The sequence below is a fragment of the Conger conger genome, chromosome 4, assembly GCF_963514075.1.
Source record: "Conger conger chromosome 4, fConCon1.1, whole genome shotgun sequence".
In the NCBI taxonomy this organism is placed as follows: Eukaryota; Metazoa; Chordata; class Actinopteri; order Anguilliformes; family Congridae; genus Conger; species Conger conger.
Window position 1 is genome coordinate 47,347,466 of NC_083763.1, and position 17,941 is coordinate 47,365,406.

The 17,941-nt window shown below is 38.1% G+C and overlaps 1 protein-coding gene across 4 annotated transcripts in view; it reads right to left on the bottom strand.

Moving 5' to 3' along the window:
• Positions 1-419: 419 nt before the first annotated feature.
• The window catches only part of LOC133127416 (polyunsaturated fatty acid 5-lipoxygenase-like), a 30,544-nt gene continuing 13,022 nt past the window's right edge, over positions 420-17,941 (bottom strand). For 3 of the 4 annotated variants that reach the window (XM_061240301.1, XM_061240303.1, XM_061240302.1), the window contains exons 4-12: positions 16,086-16,186; positions 13,382-13,522; positions 12,137-12,337; positions 8,605-8,691; positions 3,987-4,153; positions 3,757-3,872; positions 2,591-2,688; positions 1,574-1,741; positions 420-1,130 (exon numbers count right to left, since the gene is read on the bottom strand). In XM_061240301.1, the coding sequence (XP_061096285.1) occupies positions 951-1,130; positions 1,574-1,741; positions 2,591-2,688; positions 3,757-3,872; positions 3,987-4,153; positions 8,605-8,691; positions 12,137-12,337; positions 13,382-13,522; positions 16,086-16,186 (1,259 nt within the window). In that variant the 3' untranslated portion in view covers positions 420-950. The remainder of the gene's footprint in view (positions 1,131-1,573; positions 1,742-2,590; positions 2,689-3,756; positions 3,873-3,986; positions 4,154-8,604; positions 8,692-12,136; positions 12,338-13,381; positions 13,523-16,085; positions 16,187-17,941) is intronic. The other variant, XM_061240305.1, reaches the window with a different exon arrangement.

Sequence of the window (17,941 nt, forward strand, 5' to 3'; positions counted from 1 at the left end):
CTTTTTTCAGGATAAAAAAAGTTGTATAGTTTAGTAAGCAAAATTCTGTATTTGGAATATAAGGAGTAATTCTACCTCTTGGAAAACTGACATTTTGAGACTCAAAAATATAATCATGAGAATTGAATAGAGGATAAGGACACATTCAAACATTACTCATTAATGAAGTCAGGAGCCCCTCATGCCAATAGTTGTTCACAGACACAAATACCTTGAGCTTGAATTTATCCACAAAAGATCAACTTTAAATCAGAATTTAAATTTTAATGTCAATATGTATGATATTGGCCTTACCTTCTAGGAATACAATGGCAGGGAAAATAATATCACATAATGCAAATACTCAAATGCTATGAGGAATTTTAACCTTTGTCAGAACGGAGGCATATCCAGGGTAAAGAAAGATTTTTCAAGGCACATTACTTTAATCACAATTTATTTTGAAAAGCAACTTACCATTTTCAACACCACATGATCATAATGTCAAAGAGGATTATAGAAGGTATAAGCAACACTACAAGTTATAAGCAACTACAGTATACATTATTATGTAAAAGAAACATGGTTCCAGATGAAGATACAGTCTATGCATAATGTCTCTTGCTGCCAAAAAAATCCTCCCAAGCATATTTACATATTAATTTCAGAGACTCTTATCCATAGTGACTTACACTCATGGAGAAACATATGTGCATACTTTATTAATATTAGCAATAGTGTAAGCCTTGGCTAACAGCATTCCCAGAGCAGAAACATCACTAAAGGACTAGTATAAATTACCTATGTAAGTCAAGGACAAAAGTATAAATTTTAACCGGAGACCATAAAATACCATAACCTGGATTAGGACAAAAGGTAGCGGTGTTACTGGGTAGAGATGGGAGGGGGACCAAAATGCAGTCAAGGTGCATGTTCAGTCTGTGCCAAAAGATAGTTCATGCAGACATACATTAGATAGTGACGCTGTTTTCCATCCCTTCAGGGTGCAAGTACTCATAGGGGAACTCTTGGCAGGCAGACCTCTTCCTGATTTTCTCTCCAATTCCCTTCAGTGTGCTTTTGAACTCCATGAGGGGATCTCTCATATGGCTTTCATAAGCAACTTCCTCAGGGTACTCTCCAAGTGGCACCTGTAGGGAAAGTAACCAGGAATGAGGGCCAGAGCTTGAAGGGGGAACACTTGTCTACATCCCAAAGCCCAAATAAATGCTCTCTGAGCACGTTCAAAACATTTTTTTTTGTTCCAGAGAATATTTGAAATCTTCAGTAACTTCAAACTAGGCCAAAATATCTTGGTTCTTCCTAGAGTTCATGATTACCAAAACAAGAACTCCAAGACAAGTACAGTAGATACAAAACAACTCCATAACATCAAAGATACCATATTTAATGTACAGTAGGTACTGGTATGACATCCTTTTCAGCATGAACATCAAACCCAGCACTGGTGTGCATGGCCAAGAAGTTCACTTTTGGTCTCATATGCCTATGACATCTGTTTCTTCACAAAGTTCTAATGCTAAAAATAATTCAAGTATCATTTCTGAAGGAATCTAAATAGCCAAATACTTACAAAGTCATTTGGAACATGGCTGAGGAGACAAATCAATTTCATAGTTGCAAGTGTTGTAGTAATGTCTGGAAGAGTGTCCATTATGTCTTTTTCAGTCACCTCCTTGTCCTTGGGTGTTGGCTGCCTCATTGTTGCGGGTCCATTTGGCATCCATGCATAGATGTCATACTGATAATGACAGGGGAAAGCAATAAAACTGGCACTGGCACTGCAAGACTGCTACTGCAATACCTGCAGCAATATGAGGGCCTACAGAAGGACTGCCCAACCCTGTTCCTGGGGATCTACAGTCTTGTAGGTTTTCCGCATACTAATTCAACAGCTAAATAACTCATTGATTTGCTGATTTTTGTATAAAATTTTTTTTCTTCTCCTGTTTATGTACCATATTTATTTCAATCACCCATGTTGAGGAAACACCACAACAACCCCGTCCCCCGGTGGCTGGAAAGAGATCGACACGCCTTCTTCAAGCCGCATCGTCTTGGCAATCTGAGGCGCTTCTTGTATGGGCCGATCCTCCCCTGCCGAGTCCCTCCCTGGTGGCCCAATTGTGCCGCTCCCTCGTGTGCCGGACATACTCAGCTTTGGCAGGCCTAGGGCACACATTGAGCCGCTAATTGCTAGAATCACGTGTGCCAAATTAGGATTGAAATGAAAACCTACAAAACAGTAAATCTCCAGGAACAGAGTTAGACAGCCCTGGCCTACAGTATATTCTAAGTGTCAACCAAACGCATGTGTTAAGGAAAAATCTGTAAGTAAGCCCGATCCACATTTATAATGAATTGGCTGTCACAAAGGAAAATAAGATGAAATCCATCTTGTACTGTGAAATTAAATGTAATATTCTGGGTGCTCCTGACAAATTCTATGTCACTTGCTGTCCACATAATTTGAATGAGAGAGTTTGAGCATTTTAATAGCAAAAATAAACAAATGACAATAACCTATGATTTAATCTATACAATGTTTCTCTTGTGGTAATTCATGAATGTTTCTTGTAGGGTACAGTACCTGCCCATGGTTCACAGCAGCATGTTGGGCAGAGCAGGTGAACATAATCATGGTGATGTATTTAATGGTTTCATCTCTTGTTTTCAGGCTTGAGGGGCCTAATGACCAACACACCAACACAACACATACAAAATTAAAATATTATTACCAATGTCCATTTCAAGACATTTGCACTTGGTCTACTTTCAATAGCGATAACATTATTTAAATGTAACACTGTGAGCACATGTGGTCCATTGGTTCTGCAAAGTACCTCCACCAACAGACACTGATTATTGATAGACTGGTGTTAGTCTAGCTTAACATCATAATGATGGCAACAACAATGCAATAATTGAGAAATAAACAATGAGTTAACCAACATGTGGAAATCCAATGTGTCATTATGCCAAAGTGCACACTAGTCACTACAGGCAGCAAATCCTAACTACATGCATGTTCTCCCCGTGTATGCGTGGGTTTCCTCTGGGTGTGAGTGAATGGTGTGTGTGCCCTGCGATGGACTGGCGACCCGTCCAGGGTGTATTCCTGCCTTTTGCCCAATGTATGCTGGGATAGGCTCCAGCCCCCCTGCGACCCTGTTCAGTATAAGCGGGTTAAGATAATGGATGGATGGATGGAGTATTTGAGAACATATTTTTAATAAAACCCGATGGGGAGTTTTTAATCAACTTGTCGTTTATGTGCGTGTGTGGATGGTGGGGCTTCCCCAATTTACCATCAAGTTTAAATGATACATTTAAAGTCACAATAGGTAATTTTGGTCAATGAGAGGAATAGTAGCAACAAACACCTTCAAACCATAACACTGTTTATTCGTCCCCCTTCTCTGTAAACACGCTGATGTTGAAATGCCATTGGCTATGGCAATTATAACCAATTTTCAACCAATGAGCTTGAATTATTGTACAGCAATATGTTTTGGTACAGAATGCCGGCCCAGCAACTGTATATTTTGAAACCTGAATTTAAGGACTATGAACATAGGCAGAGGGTGAATCAATGTGTCAGTGAGGCTCTTTCAATGATAGGAAGGGATTTACATGGTCTTGTAATACTGTTTTACACAAAAATCTTGTACCTTTAAGGTTGTACATTTTTTTAAGTTAGTGTGGACAGGATTTTTTATTTATTTTGAATGAGTAATAATGATAATTAATGGTTACCTGAATTCTGCTGAAATCCATACTTGTATATGAACTTCACCATTTTTTGGAGCTCTGGATCCTTCTGTATATCTTGGTCATCTTTATAACATCCATTCACCACTCCATGAACAAATCTGGATATATTAAATAATTAATTAAATTAAATAAACAAGTTTGCATTCATAGTATTTGTGAATTCAGAAATATCACCACAGAAAAGACATCCTCCATGCTATAAAGTTATTTACTCATATATTGCATCCCAGATGGCCATGCCATCATCTCTGTAGTGAAAGTTCTCCAGATTTTCGATGCCATGGTGCATCACAATGTCTGGCAGGCAGAGGCTCTCATAGGTGATCTTCTCAGTTGCTTTCATTAAGACGTCCAAATGCTTTTCCCCAATGGCTGTGTACTGTGTAGGCCCAAATGTAAAATATGGTATTGTTTACTGGGTAGCACAAACTTGCATTTTTTAACACATGAAACATTGTAAGCTGTACTCAAGGGGGAGAAAAATAGTTAAACAAAGTCACCATGGTGACAGAGTTATACAGTAACACTGTCTTTGGCTCTGCTGGATTGGCACTTGCTTTACTCTTATGGATTCTATATAGAAACATAATATAATAATAAGAGGTGTAAAGATTTTATGTTAGAGCATTTTTTGTGGGGAAAAAAAACATCTATGGGGGGCTCCAGAATTATCAGCACCCCTGCTTGGCAATGCACAAAAATAATTACTAAAATAAACAATATGATTATTGAGAAAAAATTGAAATGCTGAACATCTGAAAAATACTTGACTTTATCAATGTTTCAATAGAACCAATCAAAATTTGGAGGGATTTTTGCCCATTCCTCTATACAGGGCGCATCTTTTATGCATCATGTTTTGTGTCTCTTTTAATTCCAGAGGCACTAGTTAAAATCAATTTAAAAATGGATTCCACCAAGCATCAGGCAATTTTGGTTGCAAATCTGGTTGTTTCTACCACAAGGCTGAGACTTGGCTGAGATGGATTTTCCAGCAAAGCATAAAACAAAATGTCCTACCCTTACCAACAAGGGATAATGTGTCATATTCAGGTAATGGACAGTTAAGGAATATCACTGCGTTCACATAGCAGAATGAATATAAACTTAGTGACCACTTTATGAGGTAGATCTATACACCAGCTTTTTCATGCAAATATGTAATTAGCCAATCATGTGGCAGCAACTAAATAGATAACAGCATGCAGATGTGGTCCAGACGTTCAGCTGTTTTTCAGACCTAATGTCACAACGGGGAACAAATATGACTTTGACCATGTTTGACCGGAATTGTTCTAGGTTTGAGTATCACAGAATCGGCTGATCTCCTGGGATTTTCACACACACTATTCTCTAGGGTTTGCAAAGAATGGGGAAAAACAAAAAACAAAAAAAAATCCAGTGAGCAGCAGTTCTGCAAATGGAAATGCCTTGTTATTGAGACACGCCTAATAAATACCTAATAAAGTGCTCACTGAGTGTACAGACAGACTGGCGAACAGAGCTAACAGGGTTCTGGTTAACCTAGGGTTAAATTCATGCCTTGTTTTGGTTGATCCACTGAAAAATGTATAAAGTCCAGTATTTATCACATGTTCAGCATTTTGAGTTTCTCATTAATTATATAGTTTTTTTTTTTAAGTGTTTTTTTGTGCATTGCCAGTCAGGGGTGCCAATAATTCTGGAGCCCACTGTAGATGTTTTTCCTAAAAAAAAAATGCTCTTACATAAAAAAAAAGTATTCAAAGGGAAAATAGGTATTCACAAGATACAAGACTTCATAGCATAAGACTTTGAAACATATCAGAACTAGCTTAAAATAATAGTTCAAAAGCTTTGCAGGATTACATGCCCGATACTCCTGATCCTGTTCATAATGTATTCGTTTTTGGAGTGTGTGGAGTGTGGATACTCTGGGGAAGAAGATTTATTTGTGCTTTAAATAGGTAGCTGATATAGGTTCACATTTATAAAACTCATATTATAAGCAAGGTAAGATGGATCAGCACTCTAACCGGTTAGCTGATTCGGCAAAAAGTTCTTGCAGACTGAGGTTTTTTGGGGTATTTCACCCCCTCTCCTTAAAAGGCAAAATGCTAAAAATAATCCAAAACATTTATTTTGATACTGTAGTAGGAGAAGGAAAGTTAAAGAGGCATTAAGAATAAAGGAGCACTGCTTTATCATGATAATGATATTACTGATGCCTTAAATGGCTACTTTGTTGACAGTTTTATCAGAGAGGAGGTTAAGCATATCCAGTACTCAGAATGTCTTAGCTAGAGTTGCCACATTTGATTTGTGAAAAACTAGGACATTTGATGTGCGACGAGGGGCGTTAAACCATATTTGCAAATATACTATGTTAACAGTTGTAGGACTCCCTATTGCTTCTCTTACGTCTATTTTTCCTGCCGTAGATACACTCTATGGCAACCAGATGGGGAATCAGGGAGATGTGCATATAATTTTGAGTGAGACACAAGACTGTTGCAGTTTTAAGCACTCAAAAAAAAAAAAGCTCAAACAAAAATAAACAAACATAGGTTCTTCCCCTCTTCTGAGGGTATTAAGGCACCTATGCATTTTATAAAACTGACAAAATAACTGAAAAATAAATCAGAAATATTAGGCGATTACCTCTAGGCTAGTAGCTAGCTGAACTTTCCCACGGTAGGGTCTTTGAAGTGAAGGCACGCGCCAGACTGACAGACCGTGCAGCAGTTGCTAGGTGATAAGGTAAACTTTCATATTTCTGCTACCAATTAAAAAGAAGTATAAGCATATGGCCAATCGTCTCTGTTTTACTAATTTTTACCTGTTTACAGACACGGGATTGGATGTCTAAACGTGAAGAGGAAAAAACTGAATAGCAGTAGAAGAATCCTGTTTTATTTGGAATTCTGACATTTAGTAGTACAAAAAAGTGGGACAATTCGTGTCCCGGGAAAGAATAGTCATCTTCCGGGCAGTCACTCAAAAAAGAGAACAATCCTGGGAAAACCAGAACGTGTGGCAACCGTAGTCTTAGCAGATCAATATCTTAGTTGATATTGAGTTGGAGGATAAAGAAGTACAAGATAAATGAACTAAAGACAAATAAGTGAAGTGAGATAATCAAATATTTTGAGACAGTCCAGAAACTGGAGAAATACCAGATGACTGCAGACATGGTAATATAATACCAATATAGTATTAGAAATGGGACCATAGTGATCCAGGAAACTACAGGCCAGACATAACATGTAAAATACTGGAATCCATCATTAGACACAAATTATAATTATTTCTTGAAAAGAATCATATCTATGGAGTAGTTAACATGTTTTTTGCAAGGGAAGGTCATGCCTAACAAACGTTTTGTCATTCTTTGAGGAAGCTACCATGGGCCAGATTTATGTACATGAAACTTGCAGCACAAAATGCAGTCTGACACGTGTATGTTGGTCAGTCTGCCTGAAATTAACGTCTGATTTACAAAGGCTACAGCTCATTATGCAGTCAGCACTGCCAACAAACTGCATTTCGCGAAAGAGCCAGATCTTATACAGCGCGGTTAAACTGTGTCAGGCACTAGAACAATGAACCCGATAGCGAGACAACAGAAGTTCTTTATTAACTTAATCGCACATCAGACAGGCAGGGGTCAAGAACCAGCAAAGAGGAATGGTGCAGAATGATGGCTATTTTCATTTGAATGACATGTGAGAGTCCGAGCTTGCAATTACTGGGATAGAATGGGAATGACGTATTTTATTTATCACTAGTAGTTGGAGGGATCTTATCTGAGCAGGGTATTGTGGATTCCCACATGGATCAGCAGCTGGCCTCATCAACAAGGCCCGGGAGACCCCCCCACTGTCACAGAACCGTTACAACCGTTACAGACACGTTACATCAACGCACTCCCTGTGATTAATGTCAACTAGGCCCGGGACCCCCCATTGTCACAGACTTTTATCCCGCCCCCATAAACTTTATATTTTATATTTTGCACTTTAACAATACTTCACATACCCCGCTTTAGCATCATGTTGTATTGTAAATATCCATCCATCCATCCATTAGCTGAACCTGCTTATCCTAAACAGGGTTGCAGGGGGGCTGGAGCCAATCCCAGCATACATTGGGCGAAAGGCAGGAATACACCCTGGACAGGTCGCCAGTCCATCGCAGGGCACACACACCATTCACTCATACACTCATACCTATGGGCAATTTAGCCTAACCTGCATGTCTTTGGACTGTGGGAGGAAACCGGAGTACCCGGAGGAAACCCACGCAGACACGGGGAGAACATGCAAACTCTGCACAGAGAGGCCGACGGGGATTCGAACCCAGGACCTCCTTGCTGTGAGGCAGCAGTGCTACCCACTGCACCATCTGTGCCGCCTTGTAAATATTTATTTTTATTTTTATTTTTTATGTATATTCTACATCACATTCCACCTTATTTTATATCTATGTTTCTATTTTTTGGTATTATTCTTTATGTTGTCTGCATGCACCCACATACCACAGAAAATTCTTTGTAAGTAAAAACTACATGGCGAATAAACTGATTCTGATTCTGCTGGGACCACTGCTCTTCCTCATTTAAATAATGACATTGAAAGTATTGTTCAGATATTGCTCATATTAGCAAGTATTCTTTCACATAGAGAGTGGTCTCTGTGTGGAATAGCTTGCCCGGTCATGTTGCGGAGGCAGAAACTCAAGACCAGGCTTGACCAGCGCAAGACACTAGCTTTTAGGTAAACTAAGCATTAGGTACACTTTAGTGGTAAGTGGATATTATCTTGGAAAATTAATGGTAAAGTTCATACTGACCTTCATGAAGAATCCACCTTCATTGATGAGCGTGTTTCTGGCAGTAATATTGATTGGTATGGTGTACCGTCCAGTTGCACGAAGAATCTGTTAACACGTAACTGCATGTTATATTGTTGCTAGAGCGAAATACTCCATTTAAAATAAAAATATACTGTATCAGTTGATAAATAAAATGTGTACGCAAACTAAAAAAGCATGTATCTATTGAACACTTAACAGACCCAAAGTACCAACACAATGTTCTCAAAGGTGTCTGTAATTATTGCATACCAGCACAGGCAGAAGAGCATTAGCCTAGAGACAAAAGCTCACTTGGTTTTCTACTAGCTGTATAGTGGCTCACAAAGCCTAATTTACGCCTAATTACATTAGTGGCTCACAAAGCCTAATTTACGCCTAATTACAGGATATATACTTTTATGTTTCACCTTGCTCTTTCAGAATTTGACAAAGATGTTTTACCTCTCTAGACCACGAGAGGGCGCGCTGGCCACGTTCTTCATCATGAAGTACCTTCCGCATGTGGAATGTGGGTGTAATCATTGCCGATCTCTGTCAGCTGCGTGGAGAGCTATTTAAGTCTCTTAATGGCACTGCTGGGCTTTGGTGTTTCATTCTGACATGTGCACTGAGTAAAGAGGTAGTTGGAGGACTAAATTGCTTTTTTACCTCATTGAGACTGTTCTGCTGCTTCGGAGGAATCTTGTTTATCCCTGACCAACGTTTTTTTCACAGGTCAATTTTCTGTTGCCGAAATGGCGGGGACTTTTGGTTCCCTTTTTTTTTAAATGAGACTTGCCTGTTTCTTTGGGAATTCCGTGCTAGTTGCAGATACCCTGTTCGACCAATTTTATGGTTTTGTTTCAGTTGGTGTTTCGCCAGAGTTTCTTTCCCGTTTTATTTTTTTCCTTTCCTCTGGTGACCCCACACACTCGTGAGGGGTTCCTAGATTATATCAGTGGTTATCCGATTTATCTTCGGTAACTTTGTGATCCTGTCACGGTCACTAGCTAAATCGCTAAATAACCAGAGTGTGGGAACGGTCGCCTGTTTTGTTATGTTTCCTTAATTCTTTTTTTTAAGCTAACCGGGTCAATTTTAAATGTGCTTGGAGATAATTTTGTTTCGCCAGCCATTTTGTTTTTTTTTACCTTTTAGGGACTGGAGGTGTTCACCCATTTCATTAGCCATTTCCGTTACCTGTGCTGTTCCACTTCAATTTTCCTTATTTCCCATTCAGGGTACACGAAGCAGGATCACCAAGTTAGAATAAGTTACTGGAACAGTACAACCTGGAACAGCTGTTTCTAGCCTAGTTCAGTACATGTTTCAGTTTTGGAAGGGTTCCAGGTTTTACTGTGAATGTATCCAGCTAACTCAGTAGTGCTGCTTTGTTATAAACTCCACTGAGACTACTGATGCCAGAGATAGATTTTCATTATTTTATTAACCCCATGTTTTATTAAGCCACCAAGGTTAAGGTTAATATTTTTGTATATAGTTAATATTGGCATTGATTATAGAGGTTGGAGGTAAATTAGTCCCCACTGGATTTTGCTATTCAAAATAACTGACATTGTGGCAGAATCTTCCAGAATTACATACCCAATTTAGAATTGCTTTCATCTATCAAAGCTGAGTCCATCCTTTCATCCCTTCAACAACAATTATTTACAATATAGTTTTCAAGCAGGTCCACTAGTCAGCAAAAATGCATTAATGTTCTTGTGGAATTGTTTCGTCACCTCTATGGTGCTTCACTAAACAGCTCCTCCCCATTCTGACAAGTCTACCTAGCTACACTGCCATGTGATCTTCTAAGTCTGCTAATTGAAATGGCCTGTACGTCATACTTCTACATTTTGTTCAGATAAGCATTGATCCTGTAATAGTTGAGCCAAGCAGATCATTTTCACTTTTTTTTAGCATTCCGGTAGGCTACTTGTCATAAGCTACCTACAAGGACATACAATAATAGGTAGACATTGCACAAGATTATACCATTGTATGCATCTCCCACAACAACCAGGTTAACGAAAATGGACAGTGCACATGTGATTAACAATTTTACATGGCTTTTCATCCAAATAGAAAGGAAAGTTGATCTGATCTTGTCGGTGTTGCCGGTGACATTGCCAACTCATTGCCAAGGGTTATACCTAGTACCCCCATATCAGGGCACCATAATACAGTATTTGGGACACAGCAATGGTATCTAAATTGAAGTAGTCATGTTTAGTATTTTGTTGCATATCCTTTGCATGCCATGACTTCCAGATATCTGTGACCTACCAACATTGTCTGGAGTCTGGATATATTATTTCCTGGTTGTCCTACAAGCAATACGAAAATTCTTTGAATTTGAATGGATCTCTATGGGAATTGGGGGTGGGTCTAGATTCAGCTGATACAGTATGGACCACATTTGTTGGTAAAATGGCTTTTAGTCAATAAATATTCTTAAATATTATGGTGCCCTGGAATGTGGGGGACTATATATAGACTGATGTAATTTCAACATGTTGAAACCAAAAGGTACACTCAGTGAGCACTTTATTAGGTTTTAATTGTCTTATTTTTTAGACTTCTACTGCTGTAGCCTATCCACTTAGACTTATGATGCATTCTGTGTTTAGAGATGCTGTTCTGCATGTCACATGCTACCCTGTCTTGGCACCAACAATCAATCCACGGTCAAAGTCACTTAAATCACATTTCCTCCCCATTCTGACATTTGGTCTGAAGCATTTAGTTGTTGCAGTATGATTTGCATTCACAAGCTGGTATTAAGGTCTACCTAATAAAGTGATCACTGAGTGTATATTAGTGTATGTTTTTATAAAGCATGCCAAAAGTGTCCAAAAAGCACACCATGAAGGATTACTCGCCCTAAAACCCAGTCTACAAAGAGCCGACTTGAGACAGGAGAAAGCTCTGAACATCCAAATTAAAATCTCATAATGTAAAAACAAAAAAAAACAAAAACTAAGCAGTAAAGTAAACAAAGTAAACAAATAAATGAATGTTAGCATAAAAATGCCATTCTGCCCTGTGAACAGATCGATATCCCTAAACTGTCCGTCACCTGAATATGACATTATACCTTGTTGGAAAGGGTTGGAAACCCTGTATAAGAAGATTACCATGCTTTACATTAGTTCAGTACTGAAATGACCCAGCAATGCATTTATGCAACAACAACACATTTACTCAACTATAGTCCCGAGAAATATAGTTCTCTAAAATGACTGAACGGATTACTGAATAAACTTCAATGTTTGTCAGAAAAGAGTCATAGCTTCATAACCAGGTGGGATATTTGGTTCCATAGATATGTCTGTATCGAATGTTTAATTATTATTTACATTTTTACAAACCCATTCTTTTTCTTTATTTTACTGTAAAAATTAACACTGATCTCTTTTGATCTGGTGAAGGATCAGGACAATGATCAGAGTTTGGAGATTTAGTCCTGCTCTTTGGCCCCTTTATGCTGACATAAGATGATAGAATGGCACATTGCACATACCCTTGACAGTGGATGTTGATCAGCCATAGAGTAGCTAGCAATGAAAAATATTTCCGCCATCAGATGTGCTCTGAGAAGATGAGAAACCAGCTCATGGTAGTAGAAGTCAGAATTCCGGACCCAGATCTTGGCTAAGAGCCAGGCTTCAGGCTTGTCTTGTGGGGTGAAAACTGGATTGTCCTCTCCAGGCTTCTGATTCAACTGTGAAAGAAATGGGTATTTATATATAAATATATATATATATATATATATTTTTTGTGAAACATAATTAGTTGTCTAGATTACTCTTCAAAATTTAATGTGACGAAAATGTCCTAAACACTCCTATCAACAAACATCACTAACAAAGAGCTCATGGAAATCTAATTAAGTTTCATCGCAAAACACTATCTAGGATATCCATTTTTGTTGTCCCACTATTTGCTAATAAATGGGAATAAAATGCTGCATTTCATAAAAGCACAAAAGATTGATGAACTATTTAATGTAATATGCCTGTTTCAAATAAAATTAGCTTGCCAAAATAAATTATAAATGAATGCAATAAATTATTTTTTGGCAAAATGCTATAACAAAATGGTATAAATTCACACATGCAATAAAATTATTGACAAATCATTTCAAGCCCCAGTATTCATCAGGATCCTTTTGAGGGAAATCTACTTGCGTTCTAAGCAATATCATCTCTGGATAAAAAAATCCATCTCACCAAAAACCTTGATTAAGGTTGTTTTGCATACTTTCACCTTCTTGGGGTGATTTTCTGTCAATAGTAAATACTTCTGTTCTGTTCTTCCTTGCTGCTTCATCTTTGACAGGAATTAAACAGTGGATTCACATCAGACTCAAAATAAACGGATCTTAAAATACCATATTGGGGTTTTCATAAAACTGGTTTCAATCAACGTGACATACACAGTGTGTCAGAGGCACATGCCAAACAATAGGCTTCCAAAATGAAATGTTTGAAAAATGTAGCCAAATGCATGAAACATTTAGCTAAATATATGAAACATTTAGTTTATTTGTAAAGCCTCTTCATTTCTAAATTTCATTTCCATTGAGCTAAATGTTTTGTACATTTAGCTACAGTTGTATGCAAAAATGTGGGTCTCTCCTAATCTAAATGATGAAACTCTCCCAATCTAGTTGAAGTTTTTTGCTGCAGATGCACCGTTTGTCCCATCCTCCTAAAGTTTGATTTAATTAGTTTGAACATCTTGTTCCACGACACTGTAGATTTACCTGTATGGCAATAGGCTTTAGCTCCTCCTCAGTCTGTTGAAGCAGCACAATGGGTGCAGCCACAAAATGTGGTGCCTCCTTGAGTATACCTTCCACTTTGTCATCCAGTATCCCATAGTCCACCACATAGATGCCTCCATTCTAGTGGAATAGAAGTGGATTCAGTAGGCATAAATCTGTTCTATGTTTTGCAATGAGGCTGATGGAATTCACTCCTGGTTCTGGAACTCAACGCCCATTAGATACATTTTGAAATATACATAATTTAATTTCCATGAATCAGATACAACACTTTGATCAGGTCCAGTGTAGCATAAAAATGGTTAATCCTACACTAACTATAACACGGCTGTTACTGTATGCTACTGTACATGGAAAACTCCCAAATTCAGACTAAACCTTGTTGACTGCTTTTAATGCTAGTATTACTACCAGTTATTTTGAGGGCCAGGATTCTTTAAGAGTTTAAAAAACAAAAATGTTATAATAATAATAATAATAACAACAATAACAATAACAATAACAATAATAATAATAATAATAATAATAATAATAACTGTTATTATTATTGCAACAATTAATTCTGTTTAATACAGATTAATATTCGAAGCATGTGGCGGTTAAAAAAAACATTTTCATAAAGTTTCCAAGTGATGCGATAGCAATTCACCTGGATATTTTCCTTAATATCAGGGTACACCTTTTCCAAAGTCTCCATTGGAATGTTCTGCTGATCTTCTGTGTACCTCTTGATCATTATTGGGTTACAACCATTAAGGTACAGGTTGCCAAAAAAGGCATCATTCTTCCAGTTTTGTGAGATATATGCTATGATACAGAAATGTTTCACATAAAATGTTACATTAGCACATACGCTTCAGACATTTTAAGAATATCCTTGGGTGTATATTACTGCTTCGCATTCCTTTTCTCTCAAGAGATTCAATGCAATGGTGATCATAGCAAATTACCAATGAACATCAAAATAACAATAAAAACATTTTGAGATTCTTTCTTTCATTGTTGTTTATTAAATATGAATCAACATGTTTGATGTATAGTACTTGTACAAATGTTTTAGGCAAGTGTGAAAAAATGCTGTAAAATAAGAATGCTTTCAAAAATAGAAATTTTTATAGTTTATTTTTATCAATTAACAAAATGCATGAACAGAAGAGGTGAATGAACAGAATAAAAATCTAAATCAAATCAATATTTGATGTGACCACCCTTTGCCTTCTAAACAGCATCAATTCTTCTAGGTATACATGCACACAGTTGGAACTTGGGGAACTCGGCAGGTAGGTTGTTCCAAACATCTTGGAGAAGTAGCCACTGTTCTTCTGTGGATTTAGGCAGCCTCAAATGCTTCCGTCTCTTCATGTAATCCCACACAGACACAATGATGTTGAGATCAGGGCTCTGTGGGGGCCATACCATCACTTCCAGGACTCTTTGTTCTTCTTTATGCTGAAGATAGTTCTTAATGACATTGGCTGTATGTTTGGGGTCGTTGTCCTGCTGCAGAATAAATTTGGGGCCAATCAGATGCCTCCCTGATGGTATTGCATGATGGATAAGTATCTGCCTGTACTTCTCAGCATTGAGGAGACCATTAATTCTGACCAAATCTCCAACTCCATTTGCAGAAATGCAGCCCCAAACTTGCAAGGAACCTCCACCATGCTTCACTGTTGCCTGCAGACTCATTCTTGTACTGCTCTCCACCCCTTCGGCAAACAAGCTGCCTTCTGCTACAGCCAAATATTTCAAATTCTGACTCATCAGTCCAGAGAACCTGCTCCCATTTTTCTGCACCCCAGTTCCTGTGTTTTTGCGCATAGTTGAGCCGCTTGGCCTTGTTTCCACATCAGAGGTATGGCTGTAATTCTTCCATGAAGACCACTTTTGACCAGACTTCTCTGCACAGTAGATGGGTGTACCTGGGTCCCACTGGTTTCTTGCAATTCTGAGCTGATGGCACTGCTGGACATCTTCCGATTGCGAAGGAAAGTAAGCATGATGTGTCTTTCATCAAGTTTCCTTGGCCGACCACTGTGTCTATGGTCCTCAATGTTGCCCTGTCTGCCTTGACATTTCTGCCTGGGAGAGACCTTGCTGATGCAGTATAACTACCTTGTGTCTTGTTGCTGTGCTCGGTCTTGCCATGGTGTATGTCTTCTGACATTAAACTGTCTTCAGCAACCTCACCTTGGAAGCAGAGTTTGGCTGTTCCTCACCCAGTTTTAACCCTCCTACACAGCAGTTTCTGTTTCAGTTAATGATTGTGTTTCAACCTACATATTAAATTGATGATCATTAGCTCCTGTTTGGTATAATTGGTTAATCACATACCTAACTATATGCCTACAAAATCCCTGAATTTGTGCAAGTGTACCGAGAAGAATTGATGCTGGTTTGAAGGCAAAGTGTGGTCACACCAAATATTGATTTGATTTAGATTTTTCTTCTGTTCACTGACTTTGCATTTTGTTAGTTGATAAAAATAAAATAACATTTCTATTCACACCTGCATAAAAGTTTTGCACAGTATTGTATATTATTTAAAACTAATATGATGAATAAGAACTGAATAATATGATTTTATTTAAAAAATAATAATTTCAGCTAGCATTGAAAAGAACTGCTCAAGAATGACATGGTTTTTATGTTAAACTTGCGTAAGAGCTGAAAGTTGACTCACCTGCTTTTTTGCTCGGAAACCAAAACACATTTCTGATGTCATCAATTTCCTCCCACTTGCGGCAAAAGTTCCAAAGTCTCCGGAAAATTGTCTGTGCCTCACTTATTTAAAAGATACATGTACATTACAAAAGATGGCAACCGTGATTAAAAATAGATTATATTTAAACTGCAATTGTCATTAATTTTCTTTTTTATACTTCTACTGCTGTAGCCTATCCACTTAGAGTTATGATGCGTTGTGTTCAGAGATGCTGTTCTGCATACCATCAAAGTCACTTATCACTTATGATGAAGTCACTTCAAATACAACAAAAAGCGGAAGTATTTGAGAGGTATTTGCGTGTAGTCTGACCAAGTGCTACTGCAACAGGGTTAATTTAACGTTGTTCTCGTTTATCTGACTCCAAAGATAAGTTCAACAGCTCCTCTGTTCTAACAGTTCAACAAAAGGAACTGCAAATGCCCACCAATAGTGTGGCGCTCTATACGATCGCTATCTATTTGTATAGACGTGGACGTGCCTGTGGCCTGTATAGCCTACAATGATACATTTATGTATCTTTTGACGGCACTGGTGTATAGGCGAGTGACCACAGGGTGCAGGTATCCTAGGTTGTCTATGTCTGTTAGGACTCTAAACTACTAAGTGTGCAGAAATAGAATTACAATGTGTTACAAGAATTACAAGGTGTAATGGTGTAAGCAGTGTTTGGATAGTTAACTTTGGTCACTTTTTGCAATTGAAATTGTACTTCCCTCTAGGGTCTTTCAGCGAACTTATCCCTGGTTATGGGTATGCACTTTGTTGTACGTCGCTCTGGATAAGAGCGTCTGCCAAATGCCAATAATGTAATGTAATATAATGGCTATATGTGAATGGTGCGGAGGTCATATTATCGCTGTGTGTCTCAAAAATCTATTAAGCTTTGTAGCACAGCTGGATGCTGAGTCACAGGTAACTTCCATTACCTGTGGTTTATTTCTAAATGCTGTTTCAAGATCTTTATTCAGCAACCAGTGTACTACACCACCAATCTAAAGATACCAAACACTTTATGTGGAAAACCCATGGTCTTTACAGTACTCTCTCAACTCATCAGTTCTGGGAGCATTCCACTGAGGTGGCAGAATTATGCAGAGGCAGCACAATGATGGGAGCAATAGTCCTGTATTGAGGAGCACTGTCTTTTCAACAAACCTTGCTGACCCTGTGTCAACATGGTCAGCACAGTCTGTTTCCTTTTGGGGGCTTATGTAAAATGCCCTACACTTAGATCCTAATGGAAATATTATTCAGGAGAAACAACCTGTGAAGTGATCCATCCATGTCTGCTGCATATCTGACAACAGCATGATGGTTTGAGGCCAATTTGATACCTTGGACCCTTTATGACTTAAAGCCATTTAGCCAAGGAATGTGTTCTATACCATATCAGCGTGATTCACAGCTGAATCTAGTCCCACCCCCAAATTCTCATAGAGATCCATTCAAATGCAGAGTTTTAGTATTGCTTGTAGGATAACCTGAAAATAAGACATCCTGACTCTGATGATGTTGATAGGTCACAGACATCAGGAGGTCATGTCATGCAAAGGATATGCAACCAAGTATAAAAAAAAACTATATTTAATCTATGATTATGTTAATTTATCCAATTATTTTTGAGACCCTAAAATTTGGAGATGTATAAAAAAGACTCAATCCGACACCGTTCACCCAATTTAGATGTAAATACCCTCAAATTAAAGCTGAAAGTCAGTGCCTTCCATTTCCATTATTTACTCCCAACTCCAATATCCTGTGGTAGACAGCTAAAAAAAACAATAACTTTTCCAATGTCCAAATATTTATGA